The following is a 20,325-nucleotide window of genomic DNA, read 5'->3' as shown; positions in this document are numbered from 1 at the left end:
GAAGGGATCTTTCTCAAATTTTCATATGTAGGTTCCCCTAGGACCCCAGTTGTGCATATTGCATTTTGGGACTGATCGGTCAACAAGATGGCCGACCGCTGGCCATCTTGGATTTTGATAGTTAAAGTTTGTTACCGCTATTTCTCAGAAAGTATTGAAGGGATTGTTCTCAAATATCATACGTAGGTTCCCCTAGGACCCTAGTTCTGCCTATTGCATTTTGCGACCACCATCTTGGATTTTGATAGTTTAAAGTTTGAAAAGCAGAAAAAAGAATTGTAAGTTTGAAAAGCAGAGAAAAGATCCCTCTTTCATTTGTCAGACATAGATCAATCTTTGGTGGGCGCCAAGATCCCTCTGGGATCTCTTGTTGAAATCTGAAGTCAATCTAACCCCGATAGCTCTTGAGGTGGATTTAATAGATTCTTGCCAGGGTCTGAAGTGAATAGGGATGTATGTCTCAACCTGAAAGAAAGATTTGGCCACTATTGCTGACATTACAATAAAAATAGAATAAGTAACTTGAGCTAAAGTCTGACCTAAACAACATTCTGGTATTAAAGAAACAAAGACAATGAATGAGGAATGAATAATGATCTTTATTTGTCAAGAGTATACACAAATTTCTCTAAAAAAATTATTTGATATCGAGTCCCTACAGAGAGGCTCGGGTCCTGTCTGGAAAAACTACGCAGGGAGATGCCAGCAATGATATTATATATTACAATGTACTGACACAGGAAGGATGGTCAGAGAATGTGTCATGCTTGTTTATATACTGGGCTTCTTCCCAAAATTTTTAAATCCGACCAGGAGATATCAATAATGTCACTGCCCATAAACTCTAGCCACAATAAGAAACAAGACAGATTTTTTCTTAGTTACAGAAAGGAAAAACAAAAGAAAAGAAGCATCTAACATTGGTTAGTTTCCCTATGAAGACCTTTTCTAGGACCCAAAAGCCTAAGCTACTTCCACATCTCGGCAATCTAAATCCCGAAACAGTATTCCAAAGCCCATCCATCATTCCTTGTATAGTTCCACTTATTTTTACAACCATGATTCTGTATCACTATGTAACACAATAACATCCACCATGTCTGTAGGCTTACACCAGGCTATCATCCCAGACACCACATCCCAACGTATTCCAGCAATTATTCCAAAGCATCATATGCCCCTTTGCTACATGGAATTGTTAACTTTCTATAACTGCGAGAAAGAGTTATGATTTTGTCTGTCCCTACAGAGTATATTTACCAGGAACACTCTTCATGATCATGCCACAAATGAACCAGGTTATTCACATGTGGAAAATGGCAAACTATAAGGTAATTTGTAACAGTAGAGGTGTGAAGGTAAAGTTTAGGGCGGTGACACCAGTGCCAGAATGATGAAAGGAGGTAATTCGTACCGTCAAACATTGCCCTGTGTGTGGTTCAGTCTAACAGATGCACACACTAAAACAATAAGATGTCACTTTACTGCATGCCTGGAGGGTATCAAATGTTTGGTAGCTTTCATCATCATGGGGTCATTTACACACTGATTACAACATTTGTATACAAAAAATAGTTTCCAAACTTATAATTACCACATGAATTATTTACTTAATTTAAAGAATGTATTTTTTACGTATAACATTGCCTCTCTCTAGAAAATAAAGATTGAATAGTGATCAATACATTCAAACAATCCAGATATTAAATTATCCTCAAAAAGTTACAAGATAATACCTATTAATGTGTTTTGTGCAATCAATTTTCATTGGTCGCACACTTTGATCAGCCTATCTAATAAATGAAATAACAGAAACTGATCTTTATTCACAAAGCTTTCAGAAATGTCTTACATTATATACACAAAGAAATTTCATTGATGTAAGCTTGATCAATCAATCTTTGTATTGTTTATATTGATAAAATGCATCACAATTTTTCATGCACACATGTTGAAACTCAATATTGCAGAGAAGATATGAATGAATTTCGTATATAACCTGTATGAAAACAGTCTGACTTCAAATAAAATATACAAACATCAAATCAAAACAGCCTTAAATTAGCATACTCTCTGGTATAATCCTGGCACCCTGTGTTATACTGGTGTACAGAGAAAATGAGAAAAGCAGGAACTAAGGAATAATTTCAGATTAAAATACAAGCAAAAATAGGAGCCATTTAATCATTTAGTTCAGCTCCAAGAGCCAGTATATATGGGGGCACTTCACCATCAGACAAATTCAATGTATATCGAATTAAAACAAAACCATACTGCATGAAAGAAAATCAACTATAACAATATAAAAACAGAATAACTAGAATATATTATTATAATACATAACTACAGCCAGTATCCATGGTATTATTACTGTCCTGAATACCGTTTTCACCTAAACACTCCCATTCTCTACAAATACAAGTAAAGGAGAGTTTAGATTGGATGTGACTAATAGTCATTATTTTATAGTTATCAGATAGTTCTGGTAAAAAAGGGAAGAAAGCCAAATAAGATGATAACAGTTAACTAGTGATTTTGTATGTCATGTTTTAATCTGATACTCAATAAATGTTAGGGGAAGATTACAGGAGCTTAAACTATGCATCAATGTTTACATTCTTTGAACAAGCGAGTCATCATGCCACCCTTTTTATCTTACATCATCAAAGCAGATCAATACTCGAAAAGAACATTACATTGTTGTCTATTTTTAAAATGCTAACAAAAATTATCAAAATCCTAACGATCCATTCCGAGAATAACTAGGTACCCTAACTGTAGCACAATTATAGTCAACCATACAATATCGGAACTTACAAAGGAAACAATGATCAAGCAAAAACATGATCCCAAAATAATTCTATATTGTCTTATTTCTCTCCATTTCAAATCTTCTGAACATATTCCAGTTGAACATGAGTGTTACAGACAATAATCCTTGGTACAGCTAACCTGTGTAGCAGATGGTTGGTAAGGAGATAAATCACAGTTAAATCACAATGTAGGATCACGTAGACCAAGTAGCAATATTCCTGAGTGATTTTATAATCTTATGGGAAGAGGACATTCAGATGCAACAACTGTGTGTAAATGGAGACCAAAGACTTTCACAGAGATAATATCTGTAAGCATAAGGAAAGGAAACTTTGCAAACTTAGATAACTTTGATATTGACATGTCAGTGGGGGAAAACTTGGTGTTGAAACTGTTGGTAAAATTTGTCTGATGTTTATCTAGTATTGCTATCATCATCAGTCCTTCACACCTATTCTTATATCATCCAATTTAGACATGATCTCCCAACATAGAACTATCATATACATGTATATATATATATAGAAAAGCAGCAGTGATGCTAGTTTCCCATGCAGAAGCAGTGTGTATCAAATGCTGATATTGAAGCAGACAAGCTGACCTACCGACACTTAGTAAGGTCGATTACACCCAGTACACAATCAACCACACGGAACACATGTAAGATCATTATTGAACAATGAATTTCTTCTATGTGCCATTCTATCAGAGTAAATGAGTGGGGTAACATCATGATTTCATGGGGGGGGGGGGGAACCACTGTTTAAACAAGTGTGACTGACGGTCAGGAACCATCACATCTATAGTCTACATATATCTATCAATAAAATTGATAAATTACATCTAATAGTTTCAATTTTCATCTCCTATTTTCATTATCAGGTGTAAGATCTAATTACTATTAAAGCATATTTTCTCTGTCTGAATACAAACCAAGTTTTTAATACCAAGGCTTGTTTTAAATTATAAATTGTAGTCTGTTGGCAGCAACCAAACTTTTCATGATATATTACGGTAAATGTAACATGTCTACCAGGAGTTTGCCTGTATTAGATGCCCCATTATCAAACAAGCAATGCTATTTGAACTCACCACTGGTGATGTCACTAATAGGACCAACAGGTCAAAACATGCCATTTCAGTTCAACATAAACAACAAAGAAATCAGAACAAACAGTCTAAGTACAACTCTATTTCTACACTGTGGTCTCCCAGTATTCTAAATCTACATTATGAAATAGCCATCAACACTTATCAGACAAGTTATGTAATAAAAAAGGATCAAAGTCAAATGCAATGCTCTCATGGACAGAATTTATGGAAAATCCAATATATTTTCCTAACTGGAAATCAAAAGTTAAATCAAGCAATACACAGATTTTTTCATGAAGAGTTTTAAACATACAAGAATAATCAAAATATCTGTCAACAATAAAATATGACTGTTCAACAACATCAACTAATTGTCCACATTCATACTAAGACTATTATATACAATAGCACTTTTCTATTCATCCAGAATCATCATATATAATTGGAATAGAAAATAGAAACTCCTAGGGCACCTGTGTCGCTCACCTGTATACATGTATATACAGTGTACATGTGTTACATACTTATTTGGGTACAATCAAATTATAGTGTAAAATCAATTTGGAACCTTGAGCTGATGCACAGTAAGTTCATGCAAATGCTTTAATTATCATAACACTGATATGGTCAAAATCAGCTCTGTGCTAAAATGCAATAGCTCCAAAATTGAATATGTTTAAAGTAGGAAGGGGTATACAAACATTATATTCATGGATGCTAAAACCTTTTTCTTTTGAATTAAATGGCTATATTTTTCTTTCTGTGAGTAGCATGCCACTGTATTAACAACAAGAGATCCCAGAGGGATCTTGGCGCCCACCAAAGAATGATTTATGTCTGACAATGGAAAGAGGATCTTTTCCCTGCTTTTCAAACTTTTTCAAACACACTACATATAAAATTTGAGACAGATCGCTATAGTACTTTCTAAGAAAAAGTGGTAACAAACTTCAACAATGAAATCTAAGATGGCGGCCGGTTGGCCATCTTTTTTACCGATCAGTCCCAAAAAGCATTATGAAGCAGTCCTTAAAGGTACTATGCACAACTAGGGTACAAGGGGAAACTATGCTTGGAATTTGAGAAAGATCCCTTCAGTACTTTCTGAGAAATAGCGATAACAAACTTTAAGTATCAAAATCCAAGATGGCCACCTGTCGGTCATCTTGTTCACCGATCGGTCCCAAAATGCAATATGCACAACTAGGGTTCTAGGGGAACCTACATATGAAATTTGAGAAAGATCCCTTTAGTACTTTTTGAGAAATAGCGGTAACAAACTTAAACTATATCAAAATCCAAGATGGCCGCCTGTCGGCCATTTTGTTCACCGATCGGTCCCAAAATGCAACATACACAACTAGGGCCCTAGGGAACCTATATATGAAATTTGAGAAAGATCCCTTCAGCACTTTTTGAGAAATAGCGGTAACAAACTTAAACTATTAAAATCCAAGATGGCCGCCTGTCGGCCATCTTGTTGACCGATCGGTCGGTCGCAAAATGCAATATGCACAACTAGGGTCCTAGGGGAACCTACATATGAAATTTGAGAAAGATCCCTTCAGTTCTTTTTGAGAAATAGCGGTAACAAACTTTTAACTATCAAAATCCAAGATGGCCGCCTGTCGGCCATCTTGTTGACTGATCGGTCCCAAAATGCAATATGCACAACTAGGGTCCTGGGGGAACCTGTATATGAAATTTGAGAAAGATCCCTTCAGCACTTTTTGAGAAATAGCGGTAACAACCTTTAACTATCAAAATCCAAGATGGCCGCCTGTCGGCCATCTTGTTGACCGATTGGTCCCGAAATGCAATATGCACAACTAGGGTCCTAGGGGAACCTACATATGAAATTTGAGAAAGATCCCTTCAGCACTTTTTGAGAAATAGCGGTAACAAACTTTAACTATCAAAATCCAAGATGGCCGCCTGTCGGCCATCTTGTTGACCGATCAATCGCAAAATGCAATATGCACAACTAGGGTCCTAGGGGAACCTACATATGAAATTTGAGAAAGATCCCTTCAGTACTTTCTGAGAAATAGCGGTAACAAGAATTGTTAACGGACGGACGGAAGGACGGACGGACGGAAGGACGGAAGGACGGACGACGGACGACGGACGAAAGGCGATTTGAATAGCCCACCATCTGATGATGGTGGGCTAAAAAGTCTCCAAAGAGAACGTCTAATATGCTGCCTTCAATCTAAATAGCTGATCTAACAGTTTTTAAATTAAGTTATGCAAGGACGGATGTTGTACCATGGCATAGACTTGTAAGACCAGCTGAGCTAAAATCCTGATAAAGCTAACTATACAGAGTCAAAACCTCAACTTTCCTTCAATTTTATCATGCCATAAGTATAATACATCTTGCATTTATATCCCAAATATATGGTTCATACACATCATCTAGCAAATTAGAAGTCTTTATAAGAGATGTGACACACCTATAGATAGAGATCTAATTTAAGGTTAAGTTGTCTCTGTACATGGTGCTCCAGCAAAAATTAGGAGCAGTACCTTTGAACTACCAATCCTGGTAGGCTGCTATCAAGCATCATTTAGGATATATATAATTCACCTTCCCAAAAGGAAATTCATTAGACTACAAGATATATATATATATATACACACAATTGTCAAACATACACATATGCACTAATGATGGGCTATTGCAATGAGGCGTTTATCCTTTCCCAGATACACACAACAAATGGCAACCCATCTGTTATACACAAAATCAAATAACTAAAACTAGATTTCTCTTGCATTCTATTTAAATCAAAAACTACCAATTTAAATTCTGCAATTTACAAATACTGTTATAAATTTATCAAACTAAGCTAAGAATAGTCAAATAAAATTGCTGTCCATTAAATTCGTAGTGGAATGCCTTTGATCAGACAATGGCTATAAATGATTTTAGATTAAATTAATGATGATTTGTTTCCATTAAATCTACACTACTGATGTACATCCCTGTCAGTGGCGACCCTCCCTAACATGGACTAGCTCAATTAGCTTAAGTGTCAGTAGACAAACGGACAATCTTACAAAATATCTCCCCACTTGTCTTTTTTATATTTTAGCTAAGAAAGCAATCTACTTTGTATATCTCTTACAAATATCATTTTCAAGAAAATGGAGAAAACCACTTTGTCATTCCTCTGTTTATACACACTAGATAGAGCAACCCCTGTGGTAAATATACATAGAAAAAAAATAGCAAGGGCAATGACACGAGTTCAACACTAGGACAAGTGAAGCCTCCATAGTAGAGCACGTGGTTGTGGCACACACACTGCTGACGAGCTGTCCTGTGGGAGGGAGGGGGTGGCGTAGGTAAGTTAGCCTGGAGGTCGACACACTGAGATCAGCAGTGTCCAAACACGTACATTTTGCTGTAGCTTATTCCTTTTACAATTGTTCAGGAACAGCACTTTCATCCTCCTCTTCCTCATCCTGTGAACAAAATGTAAAATGTCAATGAAATTGTTCTTATTGTTCATTAAACGAAGATGTTTTGTTACACAAGAAGCACTGTCTCATATCTATTAGCTGTGTAACAGTAAGTTTGTGCATAAACAATACATTCAAATCTCAAGAAAATGTAAAGAGACTTTAGAAATCTGTCAAAGCTTCCGTCTCATATCCTAACAGAATGCACAGGGAATTGATGGAAGAGGGATAATTAAAGGCCAGTAATAACACTATATGATTTCATAAGTAGGATCTAAAAATACTCTTTGTTTGTAAAATTATATTCTCATAATTTATTTCTCTAGCTTTTGTTGATCACTGTGTTACATCAACCACACAAATAAGATAAATTAGAGAGACTTTGTCCCTGTCCAACTCGGCCATAATCTTACCATAGAAACAACGATGTGTTGTTAATTGTAGTAGAAGGTGGTTATCCTTAATTATTAAAAGGTGACTTTGGTTTAAAACAAGGCAAAATGATGACAGGTATAAGAGTAAAGATAAAATATATAGAAAGTTTGACATCACAAACCAAAAACATGCAAAAGGATCCAATCAGTACGACATACAACATTCAGCATTGTGATAGACTAGTGAAAATTATCTATTACATCTCTCCAGCTACCAGTTATAATTGTAAATAATTTATATCATACAAAGTGTCACATTGACCTAAAATATATCATCGTTGGTCTCTTTCCATTAAACTATCTTCACCTGAAAGTTTCTTCCTTTCAGACAGAAATTACCTCTGCTTCGACCATTAGGTTTTTTTTGTTATTTTAAGTAGCAAATTTTAACTCATTATTTTTATTAACTATTTACAAAGAGCTGATAAAAGTTATTTATACTTATTACTTCACCACAAAATCCATATATGCACTATAATAAAATAAATTACAACTAATATCTCTAATGGGAACCATCATAACTAGCAAATTTTTGGAATTTGTTTGTTTAAGTGTCATATCCCAAACATCCGAGGGCTGACTGTTGTGACAGTGGAATTGTTAATATCCCAAACATCTGAGGGCTAACTGTTTGTGACAGTGGAAATTGTTAATATCCCAAACATCTGAGGGCTAATTGTTTGTGACAGTGGAAATTGTTAATATCCCAAACATCTGAGGGCTGACTGTTTGTGACAGTGGAAATTGTTAATATCCCAAACATCTGAGGGCTAACTGTTTGTGACAGTGGAAATTGTTAATCTCTCAAACATCTGAGGGCTGACTATTGTGAAATTGGAAATTGTTAACATTCCAAACATCTGAGGGTTGACTGTTGTGACAATGGAAACTGTTAACATTCCAAACATCTGAGGTCTGACTGTTGTGACAGTGGAAATTGTTAATATCCCAAACATCTGAGGTCTGACTGTTGTGACAGTGGAAATTGTTAATATCCTAAACATCTGAGGGTTGACTGCTGTGACAGTGGAAATTGTTAATATCCTAAACATCTGAGGGTTGACTGCTGTGACAGTGGAAATTGTAAACATCCTAAACATCTGAGGGCTGACTGTTGTGACAGTGGAAATTGTTAACATCACAAACATCTGAGGTCTGACTGTTGTGACAGTGGAAATTGATTATATTCCAAATGTCTGAGAGCTAACTGTTGTGACAGTGGAAATTGTTAATATCCCAAACATCTGGGGGCTAACTATTGTGACAGTGGAAATTGTTAATATCCCAAACATCTGAGGGCTGGCTGCTGTGAGAGTGGAAATTGTTAATATCCCAAACGTCTGAGGGCTAACTGTTTGTGACAGTGGAAATTGTTAATATCCAAAACATCTGAGGGCTGACTGTTGTGACAGTGGAAATTGTTAATATCCCAAACATCTGAGGGCTGACTGTTGTGACAGTGGAAATTGTTAATATCCAAAACATCTGAGGACTGACTGTTGTGACAGTGGAAATTGTTAATATCCCAAACATCTGAGGACTGACTGTTGTGACAGTGGAAATTGTTAACATCACAAACATCTGAGGACTGACTGTTGTGACAGTGGAAATTGTTAATATCCTAAACATCTGAGGGTTGACTGTTGTGACAGTGGAAATTGTTAACATCCCAAACATCTGAGGACTTATTGTTGTGGCAGTGGAAATTGTTAACATCACAAACATCTGAGGACTGTTGTGACAGTGGAAATTGTTAATATCCCAAACATCTGAGGGCTAACTGTTTGTGACAGTGGAAATTGTTAATCTCTCAAACATCTGAGGGCTGACTATTGTGAAATTGGAAATTGTTAACATTCCAAACATCTGAGGGTTGACTGTTGTGACAATGGAAACTGTTAACATTCCAAACATCTGAGGTCTGACTGTTGTGACAGTGGAAATTGTTAATATCCCAAACATCTGAGGTCTGACTGTTGTGACAGTGGAAATTGTTAATATCCTAAACATCTGAGGGTTGACTGCTGTGACAGTGGAAATTGTTAATATCCTAAACATCTGAGGGTTGACTGCTGTGACAGTGGAAATTGTTAACATCCTAAACATCTGAGGGCTGACTGTTGTGACAGTGGAAATTGTTAACATCACAAACATCTGAGGTCTGACTGTTGTGACAGTGGAAATTGATTATATTCCAAATGTCTGAGAGCTAACTGTTGTGACAGTGGAAATTGTTAATATCCCAAACATCTGGGGGCTAACTATTGTGACAGTGGAAATTGTTAATATCCCAAACATCTGAGGGCTGGCTGCTGTGAGAGTGGAAATTGTTAATATCCCAAACGTCTGAGGGCTAACTGTTTGTGATAGTGGAAATTGTTAATATCCAAAACATCTGAGGGATGACTGTTGTAACAGTGGAAATTGTTAATATCCCAAACATCTGAGGGCTGACTGTTGTGACAGTGGAAATTGTTAATATCCAAAACATCTGAGGACTGACTGTTGTGACAGTGGAAATTGTTAATATCCCAAACATCTGAGGACTGACTGTTGTGACAGTGGAAATTGTTAACATCACAAACATCTGAGGACTGACTGTTGTGACAGTGGAAATTGTTAACATCACAAACATCTGAGGTCTGACTGTTTTGACAGTGGAAATTGATTATATTCCAAATGTCTGAGGACTGACTGTTATGACAGTGGAAATTGTTAATATCCCAAACATCTGAGCGTTGACTGTTGTGACAGTGGAAATTGTTAATATCCCAAACATCTGAAGGCTGATTGTAGTGACAGTGGAAATTGTTAATATCCTAAACATCTGAGGACTGACTGTTGTGACAGTGGAAATTGTTAATATCCCAAACATCTGAGGGTTGACTGTTGTGACAGTGGAAATTGTTAATATCCCAAACATCTGAGGGCTGACTGTTGTGACAGTGGAAATTGTTAACATCACAAACATCTGAGGACTGACTGTTGTGACAGTGGAAATTGTTAATATCCCAAACATCTGAGGGTTGACTGTTGTGACAGTGGAAATTGTTAATATCCCAAACATCTGAGGGTTGACTATTGTGACAATGGAAACTGTTAACATTCCAAACATCTGAGGTCTGACTGTTGTGACAGTGGAAATTGTTAATATCCCAAACATCTGAGGTCTGACTGTTGTGACAGTGGAAATTGTTAATATCCTAAACATCTGAGGGTTGACTGCTGTGACAGTGGAAATTGTTAACATCCCAAACATCTGAGGACTGACTGTTGTGACAGTGGAAATTGTTAACATCCCACACATCTGAGGACTGATTGTTGTGACAGCGGAAATTGTTAACATCACAAAACATCTGAGGACTGACTGTTGTGACAGTGGAAATTGTTAACATCCCAAACATCTGAGGGCTGACTGTTATGACAGTCGAAATTGTTAACATCACAAACATCTGAGGACTGATTGTTGTGACAGTGGAAATTGTTAACATTCCAAACATCTGAGGACTGTTGTGACAGTGGAAATTGTTAATATCCTAAACATCTGAGGGTTGACTGCTGTGACAGTGGAAATTGTATATATCCCAAACATCTGAGGGTTGACTGCTGTGACAGTGGAAATTGTTAATATCCCAAACATCTGAGGGCTAACTATTGTGACAGTGGAAATTGTTAATATCCCAAACATCTGAGGGCTGACTGCTGTGACAGTGGAAATTGTTAATATCCTAAACATCTGAGGGTTGACTGTTGTGACAGTGGAAATTGTTAATATCCCAAACATCTGAGGGTTGACTGTTGTGACAGTGGAAATTGTTAATATCCTAAACATCTGAGGGCTGACTGTTATGACAGTGGAAATTGTTAACATCCCAAACATCTGAGGACTGATTGTTGTGACAGTGAAAATTGTTAACATTCCAAACATCTGAGGGTTGACTGTTGTGACAGTGGAAATTGTTAATATCCCAAACATCTGAGGACTGACTGTTGTGACTCACTGTGAATGTGTTATATACAGAAACAAGAGGCCCGTTGGGCCTGTATCGCCCACCTGTTTCAGGCTTAAAACACAAGCTACTAACTTGAAGGCTTTACATTTGAACATAATCTACTTATTTCTACTGAAGGATTTTAAAGACTTTGCTATATTTCCCCTATTTGGACCCGCCCCTTAAGCCCCTGAGAGACCAGACCCACTGTTTATAGAAAATTGATCCCCCTTCACCCATGGAAACTTCAGACTTAATTACAACTCAATCCCTTCATTCCAACAGAAGAAGGATTTTAAAGAATTTGCTATATTTTCCCTATATTCCTCCTGAGGGACCAGAACCACCGTTTATACAAAATTGGTTCCTCATCACCCAAGGAAACTTCTGATCAAATTAGAACAAAATCTCTGCATTCCTACAGAAGAAGGATTTTAAAGAATTTGCTATATCTCCCCTATTGGGCCCGTCCCTCAGGCGCATGGGGGACCAGACCCAACATTTATACAAAATTGGTCCCCCTTCACCCAAGAAAGCTTCATACTAAATTAGAACTCAATGCTTTCATTCCTATAGAAGAAGGATTTTAAAGAATTTGATATATTTCCCCTATTGGGCCCTGCTCCTCAGGCCCCTGGGGCCAGGCTCACTGTTTATACAAGATCGGTTCCCCTTCACTCAAGGAAGCTTCAGACCAAATTTGGTCACAATCTATTTAGCCGTTTATGACTAGTAGGGATTTTTGTGAAAAGTTGATGGACAACAGACAACGGACGCCACACCGTGACATAAGCTCACCGGCCCTTTGGACCAGGTGAGCTAAAAATCAAGAGTTCAAAACACCTCAGAATATTCAGAAAATAGACAAACCTGTTCATGATTCTATTTCCTTGTCAGAATGAGCTTACTGTGCACAAAAAAAATGAAAATAAAGTAAACACAAGCCTAAGTAGGTTGGAACAGTTACATAAAGCTGCAAAGTTTAAAACAGAAATAGACAAAAAAACATTTTGTCCAAAATTGGCAGTCTGAAGCAATTATAATTATAATACCAGACTTAATTGTATCTAAATAAATGAATAGGGCATGACTCATAAAATTGTTTTCTTTCATCACTTGTGTTTCTAAGATATTAATAAATAAATAAATAGCTACCGGGTAATGATATAATCATAACTGACATCACTTTAACTTTCATTCAGTGAGTCAGCTCTGATACAGATGTCCAGTTTCCCTCACATTTATGACGATAATTTCTTTGTTAGTATTCTATGTTATATGACTTGTTTTGGAATTTACCGACAGTAATGTCAGCCTATTATATGTATACACATTAGCTTAACTGAAAGCTACACTGGCTTGATCAGGTTAAAAGCAAAAATATACAGCAAGTATCAACACTAGGTTATTCATTATTCAACAATGCATTTTCTTCTCAGTAAAGCTGGGAGCTTTAAAAATAGAATGTTTTACATCGGGAGTTAGAATGTTAACACAATAGTACAAGTTATCAACTCTACCAGCAATGTTATTTACACAAACTTCATCAAAAGTATTATCTATTTATAACATTTATATGATGCAAAGTTCATTAAGTTCCTTTAATGAAGTACCAAAGGTTAACTAGGTTTATAAAATGATTATGGTAACTCACACCACTCAAACTTAGACCCAATCTACTGCTCATCTGATCATATATCATTTACACACACCATAGTCTACAGTAGAAGGATATATAAAAAATACAGAGAAAAGAAAGTACCAAAAAATGTATCTTCTTCGTATAGAGAGATAGGAAACTGAATTGGAATGATGTGCTATTTCATGATTATATTTTCTTTTATTGAGAAACAGAGAATATGAAATACTGATATATCAAAACTTCTTAAAATTTTACATAAAGTCTGTAAGAATTAAACACTGACAATGTCCTTGTCTAAGCAAGATCAAATTTCTATCACATCAGGTCTTTCTGAGACAATATCTGGTGCATATCACTAGCATAATAATCAGATGAGCAATAAGATGGTTGATAATAGATAAGTTGATTATGTCATATTAAAATTGGTCACACTTCAACAACCTATACCAACCAGACCAGCTGGAAATTCTCATCAATATTTGCGAGGAAAGGGAGAATATCCAGGATCATACTGCAAAAGTTCCAATACAAACTAGTGTCATGCTATTCTGTTAAAAATCGTAGTCTCTTTCAGTGGTAGTAAATTAAGAATGTAATTAATACAATACAAAATATCTGTGTTATTAAGTAATGGGTCAAAAATCAATATCATAATTGAAATGACTTTGGTCTCTGTTCCTTATGGTGTCTCTGTATACAATCGTTTTACAAGAGTTGATGAATAATAGAACACTTCAACTCAGTAATCAAAGGATGGAAGGAAATAAACATTATCAGAAGGCCAATACACTAGCAGGCTTCACAAAGTGTGCTTTACCACACTCACAACTCATATAAAAATAAATCCAAAGACAGCATGCATATGAAGTTACAGACACAATATAAAACATATCAGTACCGCTACTTATATAGGAAACCACAAATAAACCCAGCACAAACTCTCACATCTAACTGGTAAGCAAAACCCACAACAAAAGGGGCACCACTGTTTTTTTCTTTTTTTACTTCAGTACTAGGTGCTTTTCTTTTTACTTCAGTACTAACATACAAATCACAGCTATAGTAAGCTTTTTTCTACTGCTGTATCTAAGCTCTGTTACCATTCAAACAATTTTAGATTTACGTTTATCAAAATTTACATCTCTAAACTTAAAATGTGTTTGACTCTTTAACAGATTAAGACTTTAGAAATGTCTAAGACAACACCAATTTAAAAAAATAGTTTGTCTGGTATTCTTCCTCCTAAAATTAAAACTTAGAAAAATATATATAAAAAAATAATCCCGCTTCTGTTTTCCGAGTACAGATTTTGACGAACCAAACATTGGCGAAATATTATCGTGAAGAACATATCATCGTGATTTTTACTTTGCCAACTCAAATTTCTTTTGCATTCATAAGTCGCTTCATGAAAAACATCTACTTAAGGCATTTAAAGTTTTAAATATGTTTTTTTGTGAACGTAACATACCTGTAGTTCACAATCAGTTGGAGAAACCCTGCTTTACTTTTCTGCTGCCATGTTTTGTTTACGCAGTCAGTATGATATGATTAGCTGCAAACTTTTGTATTTTTCTTTGGGTACAAAAACTCTTGCAACGATGTTTTAATGCAGTTAATTCTTGCATTAATCTCTGAAATATTACCAAACTATCGTTGTATCAAAAACAATACCGATCAAATTCCCAAACAAGACCCGGTGTGAAAATATGAAAGCATGGCTTCCGCCCGACGCCATTTTCCACGGTATTGCCAGCGACCAAAACTAGGTAATTATATGAAGCCACATACCATTCGGGAAATACGCTTATAATACAGAAAATTGCATCATGAAATCCTATTTCTATTTGTGAACTGCAAAAATATCAAGTAATAATTATAATATATGAACAGGTTGGTGACATGGTTGTCGCTTGTTTATCTGGCTAACTGTCAATACCGGAAGTCATCAGATGCGCACACAACAACTGGGGATGGGTCCAACACGCACCTATTTTAATATAGCCACTTGGCTCAGCCATTAGTGGCTTAAAAAACCCAAAGTTATACAAGCCATGCACATCTTTTAATTTACTAACTTACATCTTGTTTCTTTGGCCGTAGCTCATTCAATATGCTTTCTACTGTGCTTTTCCTGTAACGAACAAATTGTGAATTTGAAGTTTAAACATGAATTTTAGATATTGATGACATTAAATACTGAATTAGTGAAAAAGTAAATTGATTCTCAATCAATCATTTCAGTACCTACTAGTTTAGAATTTTATAATAATCTGTTGATTTCATTGATAAAAGATCAGAAATGACTTAATCTCTCTACACCTGCCGTTCATATATCGGAAGGGGAGAACTGTAAAACATGTTTAAACAAAACACATGCTTACAATGAATCCATGGTTATAATGCAGTAATTTCCATTCCCCATCAAGGTTCCTAAAAGATGTTTGTAACATATGTATAACGAACTATGCTTATAACAAAGTGATTCTGTTTGTCCCCAGAGATTTGTTATAACCATGTTTTACTGTATATCATAATTAATCAGAATAACATTGATTCTCAGCTCATAGTAATGCAATAATCCTTTAGAGAATAATTAAATTTTGTCTTTAGTGTTAAAAGAGAAGAATGATAAAGTCAAGTTCATTTCCTACTTACTAGAGTATTTAGTTAAAACAGTAGAGTGGTTGTGTTCGTACTTACTTAGCACTTATCCCTCCACCAGGAGGCAGTCCTGGTGTGCCTTCACCTAAAATGTGCATGAAGGTGGGTAGGTCTGCCTCACTAAAATCAGGGTTTTCTAAAATCTCTACAACAAATAAATACAAACATGTATAATTTATCATCATGCACCATTCCAACATATGTTGCCAATTTGTTTTGAATTAAAGACAATTTTAATTATCAATGTTACTGCAATAGAAGAATATCAATAACATATACTACACAGATTACATGTAAATTGATGAGTTATATATATATGTAAATAACATTTTTGATTTTCTTTGTAAGAATATCAAAGATTTGTTGCTTATCTGGTATCGGTTTTTTTCTTTATATTCTAAGACATGAATATACATGAAAATGTATGCATTGATGGTGATGTGTTACCCTTGATTTTATCTCGTAAGCGGGCATCAAGTTCTTCTTCCTTTTTAATAGCCTCCTCCGACACAGCTGGTGCACTCTTAAAGGCCACAATAACAATGCTCATATTGTCTCTACTCCCCTAGAAAAGTAATAGTCATTAGAATATCATCTCTTCAGTGGTCAAAATCAAGGTCAGAAAAAACACATGTCACATGGCAAAACAAAATTATCATTTAACTTAAACTTCTACTTAATCATTCATATTCTCGGGCCAGTGCCATATATATCAAACAAATTATATTAAATGTATAACCTTTCAGTACAATTTTTACACAGAAAATTTCATATTTTTCAGGAAACACATGCTAATTATAGGAATTTCATAACTTTTAAACATTCAATAAAATTTTGATAAAAATCTTAAATTTACCTTGTTCAAGCAGGTATCAATAACTTGGTTACATATGCTCTCTAAACTATTTGTTAATTTCATGCGATCCCTGACAAAGTCACAGACATCATCATTGGTCATGACATCCCAGATACCATCACAAGCCAGCACAAGGAATTCCTCATCACTGCAACGTTTCTCCAGGAATATCTCTGGCTCTGGAGATACAAGTTGCTCACAAGGTCCCATTCCCTTGACATTTTTATATTCAAAGTCTCCAAGAGCCCGTGAGACTGCCAGCGAACCATTTACTCTCTGAATCATTACACTGCCTCCAGCTTTTTGAATTCGTTCCTTTTCTGTAGGATTGATTGGTTTATGGTCCTGGGTAGAAAATTGACATTTTCCACCTCTGGAAAAAACAGCCCTGGAATCTCCACAATTTGCAAAGAATATGTGACTTGGTGATACAATAGCACAAACAGCAGTTGAACCACTTTTATCTTCTCCACTCTTCATTTCTGGGATATCCCTCATTCGCTCGTCAAGGTTCAGAAAGCCAGTCTTAATTCCCCGATTAACATCCTCTAGAGAAGGCTGCACCTCTGTACCCTCTTTGACATCCAGCTTGCCTCTGAAGTCTTCGTTGGCTATGATTTGATCTAAAAGCTGCTCTGCACAATACGCTGAGACTTTGGCTCCAGCATGTCCGTCAAATACAGCAAAGAAGGACCAGTCCTTCAAACCACAGGGAAGGCCAATAACTGCTGTGTGAGCATCCTCCATCTCCACTCTCCAGCCCTGCATACTGCTGAGGCCAAAACGCAGGGAGTTACCCATGCCTCCCTCATTGTGTTTCTCGGTCTTTGGTTTATCCAAAAATGCACCCATCCTTTATGTCACCTGAAATCAATGAGATGGTTATGAAATAATAAATTTTCATCAAATGCTTCTTCAACTTCAATACTTCAAGTTGTTACATCACTAATGAATGGCAGTTTTTATCTATCAAAGACATGAGAAGATGAATTAATATTTTCCATCAGAAACAAAAGTTGCTTACTTTACACTATAAGCCTCGATCATTAGGCATATTATACATAATTAATTATAGATCAATTATAGTCCAAATGATAAATATTGTTTATGTTCTGTCTGCGGTGGATCATCTTAAATATTTGTTTCCATCTCCTTAATCAGATATCAGTTTATACTAGTTTTGACTTACTTCCCTAAACTGGCCTTATAAGCAAATATAATAATCGTCAGTCACATGGAGGTACAACAACTCGTGATTTGCATTCAAATTTGGATGGTTCCTGTATTTACGTATTTAAATTCTTGCAATGCCATTCTAGTTAAGTTCTAGTAAAGTATCAGCTGATTGAATTATTTTGCCTGTAGCATCCGATCTTTTTGGTCATCGCTCACTCGTATTTCTTCATCCATATTTGGAAGAATAAAACTACAAATAACCAATCAAAAAGAAACAATCTAAAACTGCTACCACATTGAACTGATACCATAGTAAATTGTTGCAGCCAAAAAGCACATGTATGCAGCTTTAAGTTGGAAAATATATATGTTGAGAATCCTGAGAATTGATCTTTCCAATATAATCTTGTATGTGTAGCGGCATGGTACTGGGTTAGAACATATATGTACATAGAGATTGGAAACTCCTTCTTTGTCTTTGTTGATAGGCAGAGGGACCTCCGGTTTATAGGCATTTTTCCTTGGCTAACTACTTTTAAGTGTAGTCTATCAAACATGATATTATTGCATCAACACAAAATTTAAGCATTATATCATGGTTTGATGTGATCAGTTATCCCGATTGATGTTATTTAATATGATTTTTGAAAGCATGAATAAAAGCAGGCATTCAAAACCGGAAGTGAGATTTGTTTTATTAATAAATAAGTTGAAATATTATTTTCTCTATCCAAAGTCGTACTCAAACCATCTAAAAATTACTGAACTTTTACAACATATCAAAGTTATTCTTTTATATTCAACTATTTAAGAGTTTATCTAAAAACCCCTAAGCACATACAGAGGGACATCTGCCGATTGTAAAATTGGAGGAGTTGCTAATCTCTATGTATATATGTTTCTGTACTGGATTGATCATCGGGACCATATTGCTCAAGTGGTAGAGCATCTGGCTAGTGTTTAGAGATCCTAGGTTCAAGACTCAGTCTGGCCGCCATATTTGCTCTTCTGATACAAAATTGGTGTCCAACTTAATACCCATGATGGTGCATATGCAGGTTTTGTATGTCTTCTAGGAAAAGGAGGCGGGGTGGGGGGGGATTAGCAGAATCGTCAGCCATCTTCACGATGTACAAGAATTGGAAGAAATTATTACATAGTGCTAATATTTTATATACAGTAGTTAGGGCACAGACTCAATAAGAAAATAAACAAATCTTATAGACCACCTCTGACAAGCTCAAGCAAAATTTCACAATATATGTAATTCAACCATATCAAGGAGTTCAAATTCCTTTCATCCTATCATATTACAATTAATACATGTAACTGTTAGATGTCCAAAATACATTTTGGTGGATTTTTTTATACAAAAATAAAACCATTATCACAATTCCATACATAATATTCTTTATCAGCTCTCACCACAAATATCAATGATGCCATTGGCAAACCACTTAATCAAATGACAATGTGATTAACACAGTTGTTATTGTGTATACTAAAATTTCCTCATCTATCTTGCACCGGATGCGAGTACCATCTAAATTTGTGCACGCTTACATGACGAGTGACGTAGATTTTTTCGTAAAATACACGAGTGGCAGTATCTTTCTCACCTAATATAGAACATCCAGAAGATACCTCTATATGGCTATACAGTCTGCTTTATCGTTCAGCACCTAAACCTAGATACCATCGTTACCAATACAGTCTTCACTGTGCAATTTCGTTTGCGTCAAATAGCAAGACGCCATCGACATGAGGTGGTTCACATTGGCTGTTTAACGTCTACTGGCGTCGCTCCTAGCACCTTTTTACCCACGAATTGGGAAAATATCATCAAAACATATAAAAACAATCAAAACACTGAAACTGTGAACACCAAACACGACAGGCAACAGATTTTCCTCTCGGGACCACTGACAACCAAAGGTCAATATGGCTTCTGCCATTAATGAGCATGCTCCGAGCAAACCGGATGATAAATAATGATCTAGATCGCATTAGAGCTTGAGCATAGCGGTTTGGAAGAGAGCACTTCAAGCGTCTCGATCACCCAATCAATGACCTAAATGACGTCATGTTCTATATTTTTCTTTGGTATGCACTTCATTGAGTTAGGCTAGAGCTTTAATTTTTTTTGACAGAAAAAAATTCATTGGCTGCGCTCCCAATTTCAGAAAA

At 35.9% G+C, this 20,325-nt stretch overlaps 1 protein-coding gene across 4 annotated transcripts; it reads right to left on the bottom strand.

Moving 5' to 3' along the window:
* Positions 1–579: 579 nt before the first annotated feature.
* Positions 580–20,124, bottom strand: LOC138319224 (protein phosphatase 1B-like). Of its 4 annotated transcripts, XR_011207975.1 has the most exons (8): positions 19,758–20,124; positions 16,963–17,826; positions 16,554–16,671; positions 16,146–16,251; positions 15,525–15,576; positions 13,894–13,953; positions 12,671–12,707; positions 580–7,377 (listed from the first exon to the last, which is right to left on the bottom strand). XR_011207975.1 is itself a non-coding variant. In XM_069262211.1 (7 exons), the coding sequence occupies exons 2-6, from the start codon at positions 17,812–17,814 to the stop codon at positions 13,915–13,917; spliced, it is 1,167 nt and encodes a 388-aa protein (XP_069118312.1). In that variant the 5' UTR covers positions 17,815–17,826; positions 19,758–20,124; the 3' UTR covers positions 580–7,377; positions 13,894–13,914. The 4 variants fall into 4 exon arrangements, 3 of the variants coding, with proteins under 3 accessions (XP_069118312.1, XP_069118314.1, XP_069118311.1); XM_069262211.1 differs by lacking the exon at positions 12,671–12,707; XM_069262213.1 differs by lacking the exon at positions 13,894–13,953 and having other exon boundaries at positions 19,758–20,123.
* Positions 20,125–20,325: the final 201 nt, after the last annotated feature.

Source organism: Argopecten irradians, chromosome 3 (assembly GCF_041381155.1).
Source record: "Argopecten irradians isolate NY chromosome 3, Ai_NY, whole genome shotgun sequence".
NCBI classification, from domain to species: domain Eukaryota; kingdom Metazoa; phylum Mollusca; class Bivalvia; order Pectinida; family Pectinidae; genus Argopecten; species Argopecten irradians.
This window is presented reverse-complemented; position numbering and strand designations above follow the sequence as displayed.

Excerpts from the sequence above, each read along its gene's own strand:
- LOC138319224 (XM_069262210.1), bottom strand. The coding sequence starts at position 17,814 with ATGGGTGCATTTTTGGATAAACCAAAGACCGAGAAACACAATGAGGGA. Across the intron at positions 16,252-16,553 it reads CTTACGAGATAAAATCAAGG|AGATTTTAGAAAACCCTGAT; the intron begins GTAACACATCAC and ends TATTTGTTGTAG. Across the intron at positions 15,577-16,145 it reads GGTGGAGGGATAAGTGCTAA|GAAAAGCACAGTAGAAAGCA; the intron begins GTAAGTACGAAC and ends TGTTCGTTACAG.